At 52.9% G+C, this 21,416-nt stretch overlaps 1 protein-coding gene and 1 long non-coding RNA gene across 15 annotated transcripts in view; one reads left to right on the top strand and one right to left on the bottom strand.

The window, feature by feature from the left end:
* Nucleotides 1-7,491, top strand: part of DEPDC5 (DEP domain containing 5, GATOR1 subcomplex subunit) — a 54,298-nt gene extending 46,807 nt beyond the window's left edge. For all 14 annotated transcript variants that reach the window (XM_087913552.1, XM_087913548.1, XM_087913549.1 and 11 more), the window contains 8 exons: nucleotides 120-252; nucleotides 601-709; nucleotides 1,487-1,711; nucleotides 2,349-2,518; nucleotides 2,644-2,815; nucleotides 4,095-4,155; nucleotides 4,377-4,459; nucleotides 5,941-7,491. In XM_087913552.1, the coding sequence (XP_087769678.1) occupies nucleotides 120-252; nucleotides 601-709; nucleotides 1,487-1,711; nucleotides 2,349-2,518; nucleotides 2,644-2,815; nucleotides 4,095-4,155; nucleotides 4,377-4,459; nucleotides 5,941-6,233 (1,246 nt within the window). In that variant the 3' untranslated portion in view covers nucleotides 6,234-7,491. The remainder of the gene's footprint in view (nucleotides 1-119; nucleotides 253-600; nucleotides 710-1,486; nucleotides 1,712-2,348; nucleotides 2,519-2,643; nucleotides 2,816-4,094; nucleotides 4,156-4,376; nucleotides 4,460-5,940) is intronic.
* Nucleotides 7,492-12,127: 4,636 nt separating this feature from the next.
* On the bottom strand, nucleotides 12,128-13,137 carry LOC148124654 (uncharacterized). The gene is made up of 2 exons (XR_015739609.1): nucleotides 12,844-13,137; nucleotides 12,128-12,354 (listed from the first exon to the last, which is right to left on the bottom strand). It is a non-coding gene; the product is annotated as an uncharacterized LOC148124654 (long non-coding RNA).
* Nucleotides 13,138-21,416: the final 8,279 nt, after the last annotated feature.

The following is a 21,416-nucleotide window of genomic DNA, read 5'->3' as shown; positions in this document are numbered from 1 at the left end:
CGTCCGGTCATTTCTCTCCTGGCAGGATCTCAAGGCCAGCGCAGGGGCTGGGGGGGCAACGGGCAGAGGTTGGGGACAGGGAGGAGATGCCCCTCACCTGGGCCTTGCTTGGCTCTCAGCACAGGGATCCAGCTGCTGTCTGAGCAGAAGGGCCTCTCCCCATCGTGCTTCATCAGTGCAGAAGTCGTGCACTGGCTGGTGAACATGGTGGAAGGGGTACAGACGCAGGCCATGGCCGTCGACCTCATGCAGGTGAGGAGCTCTTCGCCGCCTGGGGTGGAATTCCTCCCTTCTGCCCTGAGGAAGGCTGGGCATCGCTTCAGGAGGCGATGCCCAGTGGGGAGGGAGGCAGGGAGGGAGGATGGCTTCCCGGCAGGATCCAGGGACTGTTAGATAAATCTCAGCCTCTTGCAACAGGCTCTATTTCCTCCCTTGGGGATTCCAGGCGCTTCTCCCTGTAGTCTAAAGTGAGATGGGCTGTTTCTGAGGGCAGCAGAACTCCTGGCTGTGGACCAGGATTCCCCTCCTCCTCCTCTGCCTGCATGGCTCCCGGCTGAAGCGCATCTTCCTTTCACCTTCTCTCCCTCTGACACGCTCTAGAAAATGCTGGAGGAGCAGCTGATAACCCACGCTTCCGGGGAGGCACTCCGCACCTTCATTTATGGGTTTTATTTCTACAAGATAGTGGACGACAAGGAGCAAGAGCGAGGTCAGGTTCCGGGTGGTTTTGGGGCCACCTGTGTCCCCTTGGCAGCCTCCCCCCTTGGCTGGCTAGTTTTTCCTTCCTTTTCCACAGGCCCCTTTTGCGTCGGCTGAGGGAAAGGAATGAAAACTCTTCCCTTGTATCACACTGCGTTTCGGAGAGGAAAAGCCACGCGTTGCATTGATCGCGGCCCCTCCTCCTGCCCTCGCCCTCTCCTGCTCTGAAGGAGCCCCAGGAGCTCCCGGGTTGGGGAGGGGGACAGATGGCTCTCACCTCGAGAGACACACACGCAGCCCCTGCCCAGGGGTGGGCTGGTACTGGTTGGCCCCAGTTTGGGCAAACCGGTGGCTCTGGCCCTGACCACCACCATCCCCCGCCGCAGTCTGTCCTATATTTCCCTGTTTTGCAGCTCAGCTGAATCGCGTGGCACAGCAGATCAGCTGCTGTGCTCACCAGGGCTGTGGTAGAAGCTTTAGAGCTGACAATGGGCGGAGTTCCAATGCTTCGCCCGCTCCCCGAATCGGTTGTTACACCGGCTGAATCCCACCACTGGCCCCGCTCCGCCCTCTTGGGCATTCGTCTGCCCAAGGGGCAAGAAGAGGCCACATGTCCGCCCACGTGACTTCCCCCGATTCGCTCTGCTGGAGATGGTAGCCGAGACCGACTCCTGAGCAGGGAGAGGGGTCCTCCCCATCTCCTGTGGGCCGGGCAGGGGAACCTTCCCCAGGCCCCAGGTAGCGTCGGCCGCCCGAACGGAGCTTCTCTTCCCCTCTTCTTTCGCAGGGGGCATTCAGCAGCCGGCCCTGTGGCACACGGCAGCCAAAGACGAGTTCTCCGCCTTCCAGCGGAAGTGGTTTGAGGTGGCTTTTGTGGCAGAGGAGCTCCTTCATTCTGACATCCCGGCCTTCCTCCTGCCGTGGCTGCCCAGCCGCCCGGCCTCCTACGCCAGCAGGCACAGCTCCTTCAGCCGCAGCTTTGGAGGGCGGAGCCAGGCGGCAGCGTTACTGGGTAACTGGGGTGTAGAGGGTGGCTGGGGGTTCCAAGGGGTCCCAGATGCGGGATTCCTGTTCCTCCAAGCTAGGTGGGAGCTGGCCAGGAAGGTGGGGGAGGAGGAGGAGGAGGAGGAGGAGGGTGATCTGGAAATGTTGCGTTGGCTCCCCTATTAGGGCCCTTTAAGCCAGGGCTCGCCAGCCTTGGCAACCTTAAAGACTTGTGGACTTCAACTCCCAGAATTCCGAGTTCTGGGAGTTGAAGTCCACACGTCTTAAAGTTGCCAAGGTTGGAGATTCCCGCTTTCAACCATGATGGGCTTTGCTGTTCCAAAATCATCTGAGAGCTAAATCGGTAAGTATGGACTACTTGTAAAAATAATTCAAAGACTCTTTTAGTCAAGGCAGGTAATCAATGCCACAATGGAATGCTCACTTCCTTATTCTACCCGGGTTGAGGTGCCTCAGGGGGCACCCAAAGTAACAGGACCGCAGAGTCTCTGGAGCAGCCAGCAGGAAACTCCTAGCGTAAGGGTTGGTCCTCCCCCCTCGGCTGCTTGCAGTAACCCAGGGGAGCCAGAACGTTGCCAAATGGCTCATATCTCCAATTTGTTCTTCCTTCCTCCATTCCTTCCCTTGGGCTCCTCCCCGGGCAGCTGCCACAGTGCCAGAACAGCGGACGGTGACCCTGGATGTGGACATAAACAACCGCACGGACCGGCTGGAGTGGTGCAGCTGTTACTACCATGGCAACTTCTCCCTCAATGCTGCCTTCGAGGTCAAGCTGCACTGGATGGCGGTGACGGCGGCTGTTCTCTTTGAGATGGTGAGCTCCGGCAGACGGGCCCCCCGGGGCGTCAGACCAGGCCTGCTGGTCTCCAAGGCCGTGCCTGGCCCTCGGTTGAACCCGGCCCCACTCAAGGCTCCCGCCCCCCTCTGCTGTTTCCACAGGTCCAAGGTTGGCATCGCAAAGCCACTTCCTGTGGGTTCCTGCTGGTCCCCGTCCTGGAGGGGCCATTTGCGCCGCCCAGTTACTTGTACGGAGACCCCCTTCGAGCCCAGCTTTTCATCCCGCTCAGCACCAGCTGTCTGCTGAAAGAGAGCAGCGAGCACCTCTTTGATGGTGAGGAGGGACGGAGGGAGGGGACGATGGGTTGCTTTGCAGGCCATGCCAGGGGCGAGGATCTGCCCCAACGCCTTACCCAAGGAAGCAAAACTCTTGAAAGCAGGCACGCTCCAAAAAGAAACTCTGACTGGGAGAGAGCGGGGGAGGGGTTTGCAGGAAAGTCAGGCGGAGTCTGAAATCCAGGCCCCAAGCGTAGAGCTAATTGTCCCCCTTCCACCCCAGCGCCCTCTCTCTAACCAATCACCTGCTGCAAAGGTGTTTTGACTTTGCCGCGGAGGTGTGGTGGAAAGATACCATCCTCGGGGCAATGCGGCCTTGAACACTCTAGGGCAGGGGTGTCCAACCTTGGCAACTTTAAGACTTGTGGACTTCAACTCCCAGAATTCCTCAGCCAGCAAGCTGGGAGTTGAAGTCCACAAGTCTTAAGAGATAAAAGCCAAGCAAAGCTGGCTGAGGAATTCTGGGAGTTGAAGTCCACAAGTCTTAAAGTTGCCAAGGTTGGACACCCCTGCTCTAGGGGAACCGGTCGAGAGGAGTTGATGGAGATAGTGTGAACCTCCCGCCCACCCCTCCAGCTCCCAGGCAGTCACAGCGAAAGCGAAAGCATGTAAACTATGCCTGATGCCTTCCAAAAGTGGCAGCCTTCCCACAGGGACCCGACACAAGGGCCTCTTCTTCTCTTATCCCGGTGGCCACTCTGTTCGTTATTCAACTGATATGCTGCCTGTCTCACTACCAAGTTACCGTTACGATATCACAAAAGCAGAGGTAAAAACATGAAAGGTTCAATTAAGTTAAAACAAGAATGCCACAGGAACACAGGTGGGGTCTTCGCCCTAGTCCACTAACCTCCCCCGAGGAGGAATGCCCCATCAGACCCCTGGCCAGTCAGCAATTCCCGCCTTTGTAATTGGGAAGGTGAGCTCCTTCTCTACCTGAACCCCTCAAAAACACTTGGATGGGTCATCTTAGGAGGAGGAGGAGGTCTGGCAAAGAGAGGCGGGGTCCAGAGAAGGAGAGGGAAGAGAGCCACGAGGCCCCGCCACTCCTCCGCTAGTCCAGAGCCGGCGGTTCCAGAGCAGAGTCCAGGCAGGGAAGGGCCTTGTCTACTAAGCGTTGCTTGACCCTCCAAACTACACTGGGATGGGAAAGGCCGAATCCCCTGGAGATCTGGGGAGAGAAGGTCAGGGCCGTCTTGGGACCAAACCAGGCGACACAAGAGCATATTTCCCGGGTGTCAAGGTCTCCAGAACCTCCCTCCCGCTTCTCTTTGCAGGCTTTGAGCCAGAGACCTATTGGGACCGGATGCACCTTCTGCAGGAGGCCATCGCACACAGGTGAGAGGGGTGGGTGCTGCTGGCGAGGAGGTGGGGGTGCGGTGGGTGCCGGAAGGAAGCTAGGAAGCGTGCAGCGCCTCCTCTGCGAGGCTGAGCTCTTGCTTTACCTAATCCAAAGAAGGGCCACATTTCGGAGGGCCCATGAAGCAGGCCAGGCTCCTGTGGGACGTGGCGTGCCTCTCCGTGCCTGCTCAACAAGAGCTGTGCTTTCTTCCCACCAGGTTCGGATTCGTACAGGATAAATACTCAGCCTCTGCCTTCAACTTCCCTGCAGAGAACAAGCCCCAGTATATCCACGTTACAGGTGAGCTCGGTTCACCCTTCGGGAGTGGAGGCGGCAGGCTCTGCAACCGGCCTCTGGGCAAGTGGGCGACCCATCCAAAGGGGGATGGGGGTGGGGGGGCTGCAGTCCTGGTCTCTGGCAGTTCCGGGACCCCACCAGACAGCAAGGAAGCAGGAAGAAGAGCCTCCCTCCTGGGTGCCCACGTACCTCTGCCCTCCTCCTCCTCCTGCTGCTCCTGGGCACCGGAGGAAGAGAGCTGCTTGCCGTGGCTTCCTTCTTCTGCTTTCGGTGCCCTGATGGCCCCGGCCCAGCCTCTGGCGGGTTGATGGCCACTGCTAGTCCGAAGGCCGGCCAGCTGCTGCGATGTTTCTTGCCCCTTCCCACCCTGCCAGTTGGTTGGTTGGTTTGTTTATGGAATTTATATTGTCAAGGCTGCTTACAGAATATAAAAACCTCATATAAAAACAATAAAAACTAATAAAAGTCATATAATAAATTAATATACTAAAATCACTCCCCGCCCCGATGACAGCACCTCTCTGGGTTCCCCAGGCCCACTGGCAGAACCGGGGATTTCCAGGAGAACGTTAAGAGCGGGGAACCCTTCTAATCTCCGGGGGGAATGACGTTCCAGAGAGAGGGGGCCACTGTTGAGGTACTCCCCGTTAGAATGAGTGCACTCAGGGAAACGTAGTGAGAGTGATGTTGAATAACACACAACCAGCATACAGAGGCACTGAATAGTAAAATGTAGGTTTTATTTCCAGTAAACGGGTAAACAAAGTCCAACAAACAATCCAAATCATACACGGTCAAAGCAGTTAGTATCAGTCCAGGGATAATCCAAAAATGAAGTCAAGTATCATAAACAGAGTTCAGTAAACGGAGTTTGCTAACGGTTGCAAAAACTCACAGCAATCCGAGCAGAACTACGGTCAGGCAAATAGGGCAAAACAGGAAACGCAAGAAGAAAGAAACCAGGTTTCTGGCTCCATCTTATGGCCGTTGGAGGAACCTCAGCTAATCACACTTATAGCGTTCTCTTAAAGATACAGTATTTAATTACTATCCTGGTTTATTTCCAACCCAACTGTTAGGTGACTCTCATTCCTAGCAGCCACCACGGTGAAGGCCCTCCTTCTGGGTCCCACCAGGGGTATCTCCGTCCGGGATGGGACCCACAGCATCATTCCCCTTCAGGACCCCGCTTTGCTCAGCTCTTGGGTCCCAGCAACACAGCTGTGTGTGAAACCAGAGAACGCTTGTCAAGTCCAGTTTCACAGTAGCAGCCCACCTCCGAGGACAGGGGTGGGGAACCTTTTACGACTTCAGGCTGGGTCAGGGATTCTGGGAGTCGGAAGTCCACATAAACAGCCCGAGGTTCCCCACCCCTGTCCTAGAAGAAGCCCCCACCCCCTGGCCCCTCCGGTTGAGGTCAGCCCAGCAGACACGTCCCACGCAGGAAGCTCCTGTCCCCTGAAAGCCTTCCTCTCCCCACTCAGGCACGGTCTTCCTCCAGCTGCCGTACTCCAAGCGGAAGTTCTCCGGCCAGCAGCGCCGCCGACGCAACTCCACTAGCTCCGCCAACCAGAACGTCTTCTGCGAGGAGCGCATCGGCTACAACTGGGCCTACAACACCATGCTGACCAAGACCTGGCGATCCAGTGCCACGGGCGACGAGAAGTTTGCCGACCGGCTGCTGAAAGACTTCACGGACTTCTGCTGCAACAAGGACGGTCGGCTCGCCTCCTTCTGGACGGGCTGCCTGGAGAAGATGCACGCCAGTGCGCCCTGAGAACTGGCTTCTGCAGGCCGGGCAAAGCCAAATTCAGCCGGGAGCAGCCAAAGCCCCGTGGCAGGCTTGGCATCTGAGCGAGCCGCCAGGGCCTGCAAGGGTCAGGCTGAGAGGAAAGAAGATTTGAGGAACCAAGAAATAGCGGACAGACGTTTGTACTGGGAGGCTTCCGGCCTGCTCCTGGGTGGCAGATGCTACATAGATATAAATATGTAAATATATATACAGTATAAATATAGAATTTACAATTTAATCAATAGGAAAGGACATCCTTTCCCTCCCATTCCTTGAATTTGATAAGCCTGCAGCCCGTTTCAAAGGTGGGTAATTAGGAAAAGAGCAAAAATGGCCGAAAAGATCCTGGTGGAAAAGGAGATTTTAGAGTTGCTGGGTGCGAACAAGCCAGAAATGCAGAGCGAGGCAGAGTCTTCGACTGGAAAGGATCAAGGAAGGACGACGGGATCACCCCTTGCCCGGTGAAGGAGGCGGGGGGGGTGGGGGCGAAGGAAGCATCCCTGGCGTGTTTGGTCTGGTAGTTAAAGCACCAGGCCGGTCACCAGGAGCTGTGAGTTCAAGTCCTGCCTCAGGCAAGGAAACCAGCTAGGGCAGTGGCCCTGAACCTTTTTTGTGCTGCGGCCCAGTACCGGCATCACAAAATGATCCGCGGCCCGGTACCGGCTTCAGCACGCATGACAAGGCAAGGCGAGCTGAGCGACCGGCCAGCCAGCCATCCCCCGCTTCTCCCCGCCACCTTCAACTCCTCCTTTGTACCTTTGTCGATGGGCTTCGCTCCGGGGCGGCTTCGGGACGGTCGCTCGGCTCGCCTTGCCTTGGGTGCTGAAAGAATCCTCGCGCCTTAGTTTCGTTCGAAGCCCCCCCTTCAATGAAACTAAGGCGCGAAGATTCCTTCAGGACCCAAACGCCGCTTTCCAACCCGAAAAGCTCACCCGGAAGCACTTTCTCGTCAAACAAGATGGCGGTGCCCAGCAAACCGGCGGCCTGGTAGAAAATGTTCCACGGACCGGGACCGGTCCGCGGCCCGGTGGTTGGGGACCCCTGAGCTAGGGGACTTTGGGCTAATCATAGTCCAGCTTCAGGCCTCAAAGCCGGCTGGGTGACCTTCGGCCAGTGACTCTCAGCCCAGCCCACCTCACAGGGTTGTTGTGGAGAAAATAAAGAGGAATATTCTCCACCATGAGCTGTTTCTAAAAGTTTAGTGAAGGTGGACTATCAATGAAAGAAATGCACGATAAACAAACCGGGGCCCACGTGGGGAAGGAAGGCCCTTGCTAGCTGCCTCCACATTCCTGCTGGTCCAAGAAGGGAGCAAGCGCGGCTTTTCTCGTCCAGACTGAGCCCATTTCCGGAGAGGGCCGAGGATTCGCGCGAAGGAGCACCTGGTGTCCCCCTTGCCAGGTGATGGGCAGAAGCCGGTGAATGAAACGGAAGGGAGGAGGCAGAGAGCAAGGCCAGAGGTGGAGGCAAAGGAGCCCGGAGCCTGCACAGAGTCTGGGAATTTGGCCAAGGAGACCGCCTACTTATTTAGGAAGTTTGTAGGGTGCCAATCTCTCTGGGCATCGGTCCAAGTGAAGGGGCGCTGGGAGTGCGGCCTGCCTCCCCCGCAAACCCCCCTGGCTTCAGTGGTGCCTTTGGGGTACTTGCTGGTGCTTCCAGCCACCAGAGAGAGGGAGAGCTAGGGGTGCGTGTGTCTGTGTTGTGTGTGTGTACACTAAGAGGGCTTTTCTTCTTCCGTGGGAGCCGCGTCGGGAAGGGCAAACTCGTCACCTGAGCCAGAGAAGGGAAGCCGGGCCCGCGCCAGAGCCGCCTCTCGTGAAGCAAGACGGCAAAGCTCGGGGGAGATAAAATGGGGGTCCCGAAGCTCCCCCGCTCGGGGTCGCCTTTGGAGGGAGGCGGGGCGGCCCCTGTCCCTTGCCCGCCCAGCCGAGAGAGGAGCCCGGTCGGCGGGAGAAAGAGCAACCGGCCCCCCCGTTGCAACCAGTAACGTTTGGCTTCCCGAGCACGGAGCGGGCCAGAGCTTCGAGCCCGGCAGCGGCGCCGGGGAGGCGGGCAGGAGCTGCGCGTCTCGGCCGGGGACCGGCAGGCAACGGAGCCCCGCGGGGCCCTTTTCCCCGCTGCCGGCCCGAGTCCGGAGCGGCGCTTCCTCAAGCCTGGCGGGCGCTTCAAGGGAAGGACGAAGCGCCGGGACCGGGCCGGCTCCCGGGACTCTCCCCTTGCAGGAAGGCGCTTGGCCGCAGCCCCGAACTCCGCCGCCTCCCTGCCAGCCCGGAGCCGAGCAGGCCTCCCTGCGGCGCCTCCGACGGGGCGATGGGGCAGCGGGAGCCCCCAAGAGGCCCGTTGGGGAGGCGACCCCGCGGCGGGCGAAGCGCCCGAGGAGGCGCCGGTTCCCCGCTTGCGAGCAGCTGGCGTGGATGGGACACTTTCACTGTGGGGGGCGGGGGGGAGCTTTGAGGGCCCGGCGGGTGAAACGGGGAGGGGGCGATCCGGCTTCCTTGCCCCGGGCCCAGGGGACGAGCTGGGTGGGCGACTTTACCGCCTGAGGACTGAGCTGTGCTGGCTCGGGAGTTCTGTGGGGTTGAAGCCCACCGGTGGCACAGCTGCCCTGGGGGTGGCGAAAACCGGACTCCCCCCCCCCAATTCCCCACCTTTACTGGGGGAAGGATAGGGCTGGGCTGGGCTGGGCTCTCCCCACCCCTCCCCACCATGGGTGGGAGGATGCCAGGAACTCAGATAAGCAAAGACAATACTCAACATGCACCTCTTTTAAACTTTCCTTCCCAGGTGTGCCTAATGAAGGGAATCAGGGCCCTTTCCTCCCCCGTAAGCCACCCAGCCTATGTTGCTCTCTTCTCCATTCCTCCCTGTGTGCTTTAGGATGAAGAGGGGGTGGGCCTGGGTCTTCCTCTGAATTCCCTCTCCCTTGTTCTACCTCTTCCCTGCTCTGCCCAGCCAGACTTTGCCCTTCCCCAGTTTCTTCCACAGCCAACAGAGCCACACTCCCACTCCCTGTCAGCTGTTTGTCTTTCTCCTAGGATCCCACTGGGCAGGTGGGTCACATAGTGGAGGCCGGGCTCCGTGGGGGAGAGAGGCGGGAATTGTTGGCCTAGCCCTGCAGGGAGCTGGTTAGACGTTCTTCACATAAGGCTGCTGGTTTTAGCAGAATCCCAGGTCCTAACAGTGGGCAGCTATGGTTTTCTTTAATGGGTTTGCGCTACTTAATGCTGCTTTAAGAAGCAACGCGTGCAAATAAAACCTGTTTCTAACATCCTGGGCCTGTCAGTTTGCCTTCCAGTTTGCCAGCCGTCCAGGAAGGAAAGAAGGAAGGAAGGTTGCTTGGGGAAGGACTTGGCTGCATGTTGCAAAAAAGACAGAACTCTTAGCAGGCAATGTTGGTGTGGCAAGAATGTGATTAAGACCAGTAGTAACCTGTTCCGCCCCCTGCCTAGGAGAGTCATCCGAAAACCTCTGTTGACCCCCCCTCCCCCCCTTCCCAGGTATTGCTGATATAAACTTCAGCAATGACAGTTTAAAAAGCCAATATAAATCACTTTTGTCCACTTAAGTTACCCGTTGCTAAGAGTATCAGCATTCCAACATGAGTTAGATGATCGAGAACAAACATGGTGACTTGGACAGATATGCAAAAAAACCCATTACCTTGGCAAAAGAGGGCCAAGCATTTTAAAGTCCAGAACAATGAGATAACTTTGGAAGTGACTCATGCAGACCCCGCCCTAATTAACTGAAGGAGAAAGTGCAACCCAATCAGAGTCACCAGATTCTATTACTGTGGGCCATCTCAGTCAAATACTTTTGGCCTTTCTGTAGAGTTGATATCTCTGTCTGTTTAGTGTAGCTGACAATAGGGATGAGACTTAAAAGGATTTAGATTCAGATTAGAAATAACTTCTGGACAGGAAGGTCTGCCAAGAGACTGGATAGTCTTCTATCAGGGATGGGATAGTGATTCCTGCAGGGAATTGAATCTGATAATCTTGTAGGTCACTTCCAACTGATCATGTTTGTCTGATCTGTGCAGCGACAATTTAAGTGAATTTGCTTTGGATTGGATTTACCGCAGTAGAGGCTCACGGGAAGATAAAATAACATTGGTTGGACTTCAGGTTGCAAGTCTGCATTTTAACAGGGCATTTAAGAGATAAGGCATTTTACATGTGAAAGACTAGGCCATAAATGTAGTACATTTATGTACAGTCTTCCCAGTACATTCTTCTAGTATCTAGATGCTGCATATCGATATAAACAAGACTTTGTAGTACAACTGAGCATGTTAAAACAGATAGTAACCTAGGAACTACAAGACTAATGAGAGTAGGTGGGATAACAGCTCTACCGTAAAAACCAAATCAAATTACACACAGTGTGATAAGAGCAACAAATGGGTGCAAAGTCATCTGATTGTCAGTTGAATTCCCAAGGCTGTAAGCAACTCTAGAGGTGAAAGGAGAGGTGGGAAATTAGATCCGGTTGGAGCAGGATCTCCCTGGCTTCTCCCATGTTCAGCCTAAGGCAGTGGACATCCAGGAACGCCAATAAGGCACTGGATTACAGTTGAACACCTGTTATGGGATTAGTATTATCAGCACAACAATGGTATTGATCCCGTATCCATAATGAAGGCACCTGATGGACAGAAAGGAGCATCTGGGATTGATGCCTGAGGGATACCTGCTGTAAGGGGAAATTTATTGGAAAAAGAACAAGAAGACGAAAAAGATTTTATCCAAATAAGGGCCCAGCCAATGATACTGTTTTGGTTTAGGGTTTTTTTTTGTTATGCCAAGGACAGTAATCTGGATTATCCAATGGAGAAGTGCCAGCACAAGGAAAGCATTGAGAAAGTCCCTTCTCAGTGGACTGGACTAGCCAAAATCCAGACTGTGATGGACCTAAGAGGCTTTTAGGAGATTAAAGAAGAGCCAGGTGTGAGAGTGAAACTCAAAGATTTTAAATAAAGGATTGCTGGAAGAAATATCCTTCTGGGTTCAGTTCCAAGTGGGGAAGAAAGACACTGGAAATATGGAGGCTGCTTGGAAAGAGGGTTTAATGGTGGGCAGATCGTATGCCTTGGGTGAAGAGAGAAAAGCTGAGCTGCTGAGAGACCTGGGTTTTATACCCTCTGTTGGGATTAGAATTCGAGCTTGTATTCCGGTTGGTTGTCTGATTCCCTTCTGATCTCTTTCTTCAATCCTACTATTTTATCTCTTTTTCTAGCCTGTATTATTTGCTTCTTTAATCACAACATCTCCTTTTTATAAGTGTGCCTTCCGTCCTTTGGTGAAGAGGAAGCTCTCCTTAGATCCTTCTGGGTGCAGCTTAGTAGTTGTTGCTCTGCATCCTGTAGGAAGTTAGCACCCACCCCACTCCTAGAATAATGAAATATCCTAGGAAATATTAAAAAGGCAGAATATTTCCCCTAAAAAGAGTAGAAAGTCAGAAGCAGAAACTCACCAAAGAGGCAGAAACTCACCGCCCCCCGCTTTGCTAATGGGCCATTACTCTGGCCTAGGCCAGTCTATTTTACATAACAAAGATCTACTCCAGGTAGAGTTAAAATAGGAATTGCCCAAAGCCCTTTCATCACATCATCATCCAGCAAGGCTCAACCAAGCTTGGGACTCAGGACAGCTTACAAGTTGCCCCTGTATGGCTGTATTAAATACCACTATTTCATTTTATATTAAAAAAATATTTTGTTATAATTCACTGTAAATCTTAAATCCTTCGTCCACGTTTTCACATTGTTCAAGCATTATATTATACCCAAAGTTCTTTGCCCATTGAATCATACAAACTTTCACACACTCATTTTCCAAGTTCAAATTCAGTAACCATAAACCTGAGCAAATAACATGTTCATCATTACCACAGAATATAATTTCAAATTCATTTTTTACAGAGTCAACCCTCTTAACTTTTTGGGGAGCAGCTTGAATCTTTCCTTCGGTTGTAAACATGTTAACCAGTGACAGGCATGCCGTTCTGACTCCAGCTCTTCTTTGGATTTGAGATTAGGTTCATCTTGATCAAAAAAAATATTTCACCAGAAGTCCACCAGTCTGGCCTCATCACCAATTCTCTTCTAAAAAAGAAAAAAAATAATAAGTTTCCGGCGGGGATATCCAAGAGCTACCTTCAAAGAGAACCTTATTTTATGCTTATTTGAACCTTCCAGATCTTTGTGGCCCTTCTCTGAGCTTCCCCTTCCCTCTCGGCTACCTGCCCCTTTGGGCATCCCAGTCAAATGCTGGAAGAAGGGCTTATTTCGCCTCTACCCGTGTTGAACCCTCCCTACACAACCTGGATGTGGCTGTGGGAGAGGAAAACTGAAATGGCTGCCAGGATGGGCTGCCAGAAGACTCCCAGAAAATGGCTCTTTAGGACGGGGCTCTCCAACCTTGGCAACTTTCAGACTTGTGGACTTCAACTCCCAGAATTCCTCATCCAGCTTTGCTTAAAGTTGCCAAGGTTGGAGACCTCTGCTCTAGGACAGCTTTGGTCTCCAACGTCCATCGGAAGGAACTGTAAATCCTTCTGGTGTGTTGCACACGCAGTCAATCTAATGCCTCACCTTTCATGATTTTAATGAAAAGCTGACATTCAGAAGTACTTCATTTTGGCGCTGGGTGAGGGGTCTGTTTCCACGTGGAGTTCATTCCAGAAAAAAGAAACCATCATGGATCTGAGGCAACTTGTTAGGCTGCTCAGCTGGGCTTCAGGAGGGTTTCCCCGTTCTGTCCAACACTGTCTGTCTGTCTGGCTTCGGTGTGAGATTGGGGGGGGGGGTCTCATGCTCGGACCCGCTTCCCCATTTTCATGCGCTCCATCGGACCGCCAATCCTGCCTTGCTTCTGAGTCCTCCCCTCTTGACTTCCATGGCATATTGCCCTAGTAATGCCATGATGTCATTGCCAAAGCAATGGTTGCCATGGGGACTGGATGACGTGTCAGGTAGAAAGTTGCCAGGGATACAGTGCCGGCTTGGAGGGAGGGAAGATCTGCAAAGATTCTTTGTCAACACAAGAGAAGAGCAGGGACGTAAATCAGAGGAGACACAATAAAAAATTTAATTTCCTGGACTCTGGATGCCCGAGAGGCCTCACGTGCCAAACGCTCAAATTAATTCCAAGGCAGGAACTCGTAGGGAAAGAGTTGACTTCTGGGAGCGGAGGGAGAGCTTCTCCGAAGAATCCTAAAAAGATAATTTTGAAGACTGAAAATAATGGGGTGCAGGAGGTGAAGGGGAGAGAAGGACAGCAGAAGCCGCCTTGGCCACACAGAAAGCTTTGTGAAGAGGACTCCCGGGGCAAGGTCACCGCAGAAATACGAACAGAAACGCCTTGGCAGAAGGAGGGCCAGGAAAGCTAAAAATAAACTGAGATTAATGAAGGATGCTCAGGAGGACAACACGAGGAATGTCTTCAGAAACTCAGAAGGAAAAAGAAACCATAAAGCAGCTGCTTAGTGAAGGAGGAGAGAGGGGAGCAAAGAAGAAAAAAGCCAGAGTGGCTTAACTCTGAACGTGCCCCAGTCCCTCGATCTGGACTCTCGAAGCCACAGAGAGGAAAAGGCTCTGCATGCCACTTCCGGCACGCGTGGCATAGGTTCGCCATCACGGCCCTATACCATTTCTGACAGTCTCTTCTTGAAAGCTTCTAGTGATAAAACACCTACAACTTCTGAAGGTTGATTGTTCTCTCTGTCAGGTTGATTATGTAAAACTCTATGGTACTGTATCTTCTAATTCAGCTGTGATAAGTAGTCTGGATTTAAACACTTAAATAATGAGAGCGAAGAAACAAAACCCAACTTACAAGAGCACACAACAGATACAAACTCAATGTAAACCGCTTCAGACTCGATTGCACAAAGTATGACTTCAGCCACAGAGTGGTCAATGCCTGGAATGCACTACCTGACTCTGTTGTTACATGCTCTAAGCCCCCCACTCCTTTAACCTCAAACGATCCACTATTAATTTCACCCCCTTCCTAAGAGGTCTGTAAGGGCCATGCATAAGCACACCAGCGTGCCTTCCATCCCTGTCCTATTGTCCCCATTTAATCGTACCTATTTTCTGTATTCTTACTCATATTTATACTTATACCTATCATCTTGTAAGCGATTGACAAATCAAATCAAATCAAATCAATAAAAAATAAAATATGGAAGGAAAGAAGGAAGGGGGAAGGAAGGAGAATGGGGAAGGAAGGAAGGAAGGAAGGAAGGAAGGAAGGAAGGAAGGAAGGAAGGAAGGAAGGAAGGAAGGAAGGAAGGGAGAGAAAGGGAGAGAATACCCATTCCTAAGAGATCTGTAAGGGGACGTGCATAAGCACACCAGCGTGCCTCCCGTCCCTGTCCTATTGTCCCCATTTAATCGTACCTATTTTCTGTATTCTTGCTCATGTTTATACTTATACCTATGATCTTGTAAGCGATTGACAAATCAAATCAAATAAACGAAATAGATAAACTCAGGTGATGGATGGAGCAGATCCTAAGGGATCTGGGTTCCAGGTCTACGTTCCCATGAGGGCCAGATTCCAGGTCATTCATATTACAGAACAACCCACAAAGATCCTCAGAGAAGACACTCTAGTCTAGGCCAAAGGTGCCTCTGGCTCCTTGGGAACTTTCCTTTTCCAGAGTAGCCAAACCTTTGTCTTGTTGGAGGGGTAAGGACCCGTTTGTGAAATGTCAGCCTCCTCTTTGGAGGGCAGGAATCAGGCTGAGAAAACTCATCGAGCCACAACCTGCACTTCTGCAATGACTCTGCAGGAGGCAGAGCACCCCAAGAGATGAGTCAACAGTGGCCCAGATGCTCTTCTCCAGGATGATGGCAGGGTGAATTATTTAATTTCCCCACTGAACCATTTTACTTCCTTCCTCTGTGTGTTGTTGGCACGAGGCCTGGCCAGCGTGTTTGGTGCAAGCATGTGATCTTTGCAACAGGGCTTTTTCCACCCCCCCTGCGCTGTAGCTTAACCCTCAACGGCCTGGATCCTCCCAAACGATCTTGAGGGTGGAATTCCAACCCTCCCAAGCCGTTAAAACGGTCACCATTCATGAACAAGGTACCGTTGGAGAAGAGCCCCAGAACAGAAGGTTTTGTGAGCTAGGTTGATATCGCATATCAGTTGCAATCTGTCCTACATCGATCTCATCTGCACCAGTCTAGTGCCCCAGTGAAACTGGTTGGTCAGAAAAGTGGCTTCAACAAGTGTTCCTCAGAGCTTAATGCTGGATTTAGTCCTACCTGACAGGTCTTGTTTCACATTCTAATTCAGCCAGTCACAGTCAGCTGAACCTACCGCACCTGGTGGCTGTGAGTGTCACATGGGAAGGGGAGAGATCTATTGGGCTTACATACCTGGGAGTGGGGCAGGGCAGAAATGCAGGCAATAAATAATTCAATGTTGTCCATGCACGGCTCAGAAAGATCTAACAAGGAAAACTCAACACTTTTGCAGTTACAAAATAGTTTTATTGATTCATGTAAGGAACCAACTGCTTCCTTTATTGATAACTGAAAACACTATGAAAGAACAAACAGTTTAAAATACAAGACAGATTACATAGTAATTAATTGGTTGAAAGCCAACATTTAAAACCAGAGCATTCTCATTCTCATTCTCCCTCTCTCTCTCTCTCTCTCGCACGCACACACACTCACACTCACACTCTCACACGCAAGGCTCTTGCGAGAGACCTCTAAAGGACAAGGCCCAAGGCTGAGGGCCACTTCAGGTGAGAGTCTGTCCAGGGCTGTTCTGCAGATCTTAGCAGTTGCAAAAGAGCCACCATGGAGAGGAGGCTCTGCCTGTAGCTCCCTCTGAGATCCTGGCTAATGGGAGGCAGCCAACGCTCGGCCAGGAGGCTCATCCCTGCTGCAGGAGACGGGATCCTTCTGGGCCGAGAAGGAGGGCGGCCCCAGGCACCAACACTGCCAACTCAGCAAGAAGTTTTCAGGGCATGAACTGGCGGGGGGGGGGAGGGACACTGACCCTCCTCCCCTGAACACAATGCCTCCCACAAGTGCTCCAGGCACCCCTCCGGACCCACCCACCCCTTTTGGCTGGGGCAACGCAGCCCCGTAGGCTCCCCACAACTCTCCTCAGGAGCTTTCGGTCCGCTGAACCTTCCTCTAGTCAAGAACCGTCCTTTATTTGGGCAGGAACTGGAAGAAATTGGCGGGGGCTCCGGGGAGTACAAGTGCAGGTGATTTGCGGGTTGTGTAAAGGAGGCCGTTGGCTGTTGAGGTGCTGGGAAAAACGATCCCGCTGGTCAGGAACGTGGTGCCGGTCTGCTGCCACCTGGGAAACGGATGCTGGGAAGAGCCCGTTTCTTGGCACAGCAAAGGCACGGCTGCCAACTCACTCCGTGCTGCTTTTTTTCGGCTGCTTTCAGACAGAAGAGGCTTCCTAACGCTGCCAATTAAGGGGAGGGCATAATTGTTCTCCTCCTTAATGCATTCTCTGTGGGTAGCAAAGTGATGTGCAGATGCGTTGCCGGATGAGCACCTTCCCCTCAAGGGGCCGGGGAAACAGAGGAACCCCACCAGGGTGGAGAAGAGCCACCCCAGGGGCCTCTGCAAAGCCCCACCCCCAACCTGCTGGTGCTGAACCCGCAGCCTGGGGTGGAAGTCCAACCTGCCCTCTCACCGGATGGAACAGGCAGCACCAATGAGCAACACAGCCTTTTTCCTAGCACTCAGCTGCGCCTACGCGATAAGTATTTTGATAAGCTCAGCAATAAATAAACCATCAAGTCCCGACAGCCCGGTCTCAGGAGGATCCTTGGCCAACTGGGGAAGGCTTGGGAGTTTCTCCACCACAGGGTCTCCACTTTGGGAGCTTTGAAATGGCTGGTCCTCCATTCCCAGAGTTCCCCCCAACCATCGTGGGCAAGTCCGTCCATCTTAGAGCTACCAAGGTGAAGAAACGCACCTGGTCAGAGGAGAGCAGCCGGTGTGATGTAGGACTTGGAAGAAAAAGCTGATGAGAAGCAGTTGGCCGTCTGGGAAGGTGACGCCTGCCGAAGGGGAGGCGACAGGATGGGGACCTTTACTTCCTCATTAATTAAATGTATATGCTGCCCATCTCACTGTCAAGCCCCTCCGGGGGGCTGTAAGAGAAGGCAGGGCAGATGGGACGAGGAGCAAGAGGCTCCCCTTAGGTGGAAGTGGATTTAAGAAGGGAGAAGGCTCTCCTCTTCCTTGGGGGAGGCGCATCCAGCAGGGGACCCTGCAGGAATGGAAGGGATTGAGCGAGATGGAGGGTCTCCAAATGTGATACATAAATTTAAAAAAAATACCTTTGGGCTCTGGGCCTAGAGGATCTCCAAAGTCGGTTGCAGCTCCGCCTTCTATCATTCTTTGGTTCTGTAGCAAATAATGATATGGCTACTTTCATATCGGTGGACTTTAAGCTTCTAGTTGGATTAAATTTATAAGCATATAAACCTAGTAGACTTTGACATGCAAATACAAACCTCATCAAAACTTCAGTGTGACCAGAAAGATTTTGAACGATTCTTTGGATTTCAGTGCTGCATCTCTCAGCAATTTCTCCAGCTCCAAAGAACAGAATATAGAGTAGAGTAGAGTAGAACAGAATAAGCTGGGAGGGACCTTGGAGGTCTTCTAGTCCACCCCCTGCTCAAGCAGAACCTATACCTTTTCAGACAAGTGACTGTCCAGAGATGGAACATTTACAACTTCTGGTGGTGAGCTGTTCCACTGGTTAATTGTCCTCGCTGTCAGAAAATGTCTCCTCTATTCCAGGTTGCTTCTCTCCTTGATTAGCTTCCATCCGTTGCTTCTTGTCCCGCCTTCCACTGTTTTGGAGAATAGCATGACTGCCTCTTCTTTGGGGCAGCCCCTCAAGTACTGGCATACCGCTATCACGTCACCCCTAATCCTTCTTTTCTCTAGAACAGCCAGACCCAAAACCTGCTGCAGGGTTTCTCAGCTCGTTGCTCCCCCAGTTAGAAAGAAGCCACTAAAAAGGTGCTGGGAAAGTGAACGAGGTTCCGGTCTCCTCTGCAAAACAGAGCAGGAGGGGGCAGTTGCACAGACACACACACCCCCAAGATGGCTGCCAGGGCTGCCCCTGAAGAGTTGGCCGGTTTTTGCTGCAGAGGATTTTTCCCAGGAAGAAGCGGCTGTGCTGCAACCGAAGCCAGGAGAGGCTGCTCCGTTGGCACAGGGGCTGAGGAGGGAAGGCCCCTGGGAACACCTGGGAATCCCAGAGGATGGGATGCCTTCCCTTTGACTCATCAAGCTGCTGCTGCACACCGAGGATGGCAAAACACCCCAGTGTGACATTGCTGGCCCAGGAACAAAGTCGGCTCTGCCCTCCCAGGATCCAGCCTGGGGGGAATTGCATTTAGTTCACTTCCCCGTTCCTTGGTTCTTCCCTGGCCCAGAGCTTCCCTCCTTCCTGTCTTCCACTCCTTGACCAACGTCCAGGGTCTTGCTGGGTATGTGTGTGTGTGTCCTTCTTTCACCTCTCAAGCAGTGGTGGGATTCAAAAGTTTCCACTACCGGTTCTGTGGGCGTGGCTTGGTGGGCACGGCAGGGGAAGGTTACTGCAAAATCCCCCTTCCCTCCCCACCCCACTAACCCGCTTTCCAGCTCTGTTCTCCTGTGCAGGGCAACCAAAGGAGACCCCGCTGATCAGCTGGGACTCAATGGGGGCAGGGGCAGTCAGAGGCGAGATTGGCCGGTTCTCCGAACTATTTCAAATTTCTGCTACCGGTTCTGTTGAACCGGTCAGAACCGGCTGAATCCCCCCTCTGCTTTCAAGGTTCTGTCTGCCAGGGGAGTCAGGCTGGGCAGGGGATAAAGGTCTCTCTCTTTGCCAACCCAATGAGCTCTTAGGGGGCTGCCCCGGCCAGGAACCCACCACCATTTTCTCAGCTGGTGGAATGTGGACCAAGGGAAAGGCCTGAAGGACAAAGACTTCCCCTGGAGGTCTGCGAGGGGAAACCCGTGAGAAGAAGAAGCTTGAGCTCTGAGGAGCGAAGAGGTTCTCTTGGTAACTTCTAGCCTCTTTGTGTCCCTGTTTCACCTCTGGGGATTTCGGAGACGTTATAAGTGCCCACCTGAGTGTCCTCACCAGCCCTCCTTCCTGGAAGGAAAGCCTTGAAGGCGAGCAATTCGAGTTTTCCAGGCCATGACTAATTCCTGGGGATCTGGGATGAGATTTCAGCGAAGGAAGCGGGAGGATTGGAGGAGCCTTCTATCTAACACTGCCCTCAGCAAGAATAGCTGGGTGGTTCCTAAAAGCAACTAAGCAGGCTGTCAAAGGGACAGGCACGGGATCTGCTGGCCTAAGAGCTTCATCTTTGGCAGGTGGTGAGTGGCATTTTTAAGAGGTTTAGGAAAGAAGGAAAACGGCACAGAATGTAAGATCTGATCAAGAATCTGCCCTGCAGCCCATCAGCACCCAAAGGTTTCTGCCTTTTAATCAGACTGGTCAATTTGTAAAGGAGCTTCCGGACTCTGGCTTTTCCCCAGTCTCCCTTCAACATCTTAGTTAACTCTTGGGCAGCGAACATAGCGTCAAATCAAATGCACAGATAAAAACAGTAAAAACAAAATCCCACCCAAAACCTCAGTAAAAGTCACAAGAAGAAAATAATCAGCTCCTCACCAAAGCCATTAAACCACGCAGAATAAAATGCCCCTTTCTGCGCTCACATCCTGGCCTTAAATTCCCAGAGAAGAAACCATTTTGAAGGTCTTCCGGAAGGCCCAATGGATCAAGGCCGGCCAGCCCCCATTTGAGCTCCAGCAACCAAGAAACCCTGAGTAGCCTCTTCACAGGCTCTTATTCTCAATCGAAAAGGGTCTTCGTAGCTCAGGGCTGAACTGGGGGCTCCTTGGTGCTCCCTGTGCTTGGGGTTCTCATGGAGACGTTTCATGACCCAATGAGGGAATACCACCAGGGCTAGAAGCTCTTCCCATCCATGCTGACACAAGGGCATGCTACAGACATGGTCAGTCAAGGAACTTCAACTGGCACCCTCCATCTCTGCCATGGCTCCCAACCTCTGGAACAGACGTTTCCAACCTCGGGACCTTTAAGACTTGTGGACTTCAACTCCCAGAGTTCCTCAGCCAGCTTTGCTTTGCTGAACTTTGCTGGCTGAGGATTTCTGGGCGTTGAAGTCCACAAGTCTTAAAAGTGGCCGCGGTTGGAGACCCCTGCTCTGGAACGTTGTGCTCCCTGAGGTGAAATCCGCACTCACCCTTTTGGCTTTTCGAAAGGCCTTGGAGACCTGGATGCGCCCCAGTTGGGGGTGTGGGATTCTGGAGGTGGCTAATGGAGTAGAGAATACCCCCATTCTCTTCCACACATGCACTTTGCTCCACCGAGGGAGGGAGGGAGCCGTCTCTGCCAGAGTTTTGCTGGCACTGATGCCAAGCTAGCATCGATCTGTAGTTACCCAGGTCCTCTTTCTCCCGCTTCTCCTAAGCTTAACCCTCTGGCTTAATGAAGCTGCTGGCAGGATCAGGATGCCTGCACGTTTCACCTACTTTGCGCATTTCTTTCCATCATCAAAACGGTTTTTATCTCCAGTTTCTTGCCTTTTATCCATTCACTGCCCCTCAACCCCATATCTTACTCCACTGTCCTGTTCCAGTTCTCCTCCCGGGAAGCCCGCAAGGTCCTTATAGCAGGAGGTCTGCAGGAGAACTGCAAGCAGACCAAAGAGGAAGAGCTGGTGAGGTGATCTGCCCTGGTCAGTGGGTCCCCTTGGCTTGTTGGGTGATCCTTCCTTCCCTCCTTCTTGCCGACGCAAGGAGCATCCTCCGCTCCGCTTGAAGGTTGCTTCCTAACATTTCTGCTGTCCTCCTGAGCTATCAGGGCCTCCCACAGTCTCACCTCTCGAAAGAAGATCCAGTGACGGATTAAAGGCACGTCCCGCCGGTTGGATGCCTTTCCAGCGTGGACAGGCGGTTCCCTCAGCTGCTCCTTTCTTGCCTTTGTCTGCAGTGCTTCACTCAAGATCCATAAAAGAGGTATGTACGTTATTTGCTGATTGGCTACTTTTGGAAATGAGTCTTTTCACCTGTTTCCCCCAAAAAAGGAAATCCAAGATTATTTAACAAAAGGGATCAAAAAAGTGAAGTGGACG

The sequence above is a fragment of the Pseudonaja textilis genome, chromosome 15 (genome assembly GCF_049901715.1).
Source record: "Pseudonaja textilis isolate UNSWEBS1 chromosome 15, rPseTex1.2, whole genome shotgun sequence".
NCBI classification, from domain to species: domain Eukaryota; kingdom Metazoa; phylum Chordata; class Lepidosauria; order Squamata; family Elapidae; genus Pseudonaja; species Pseudonaja textilis.
This window is presented reverse-complemented; position numbering and strand designations above follow the sequence as displayed.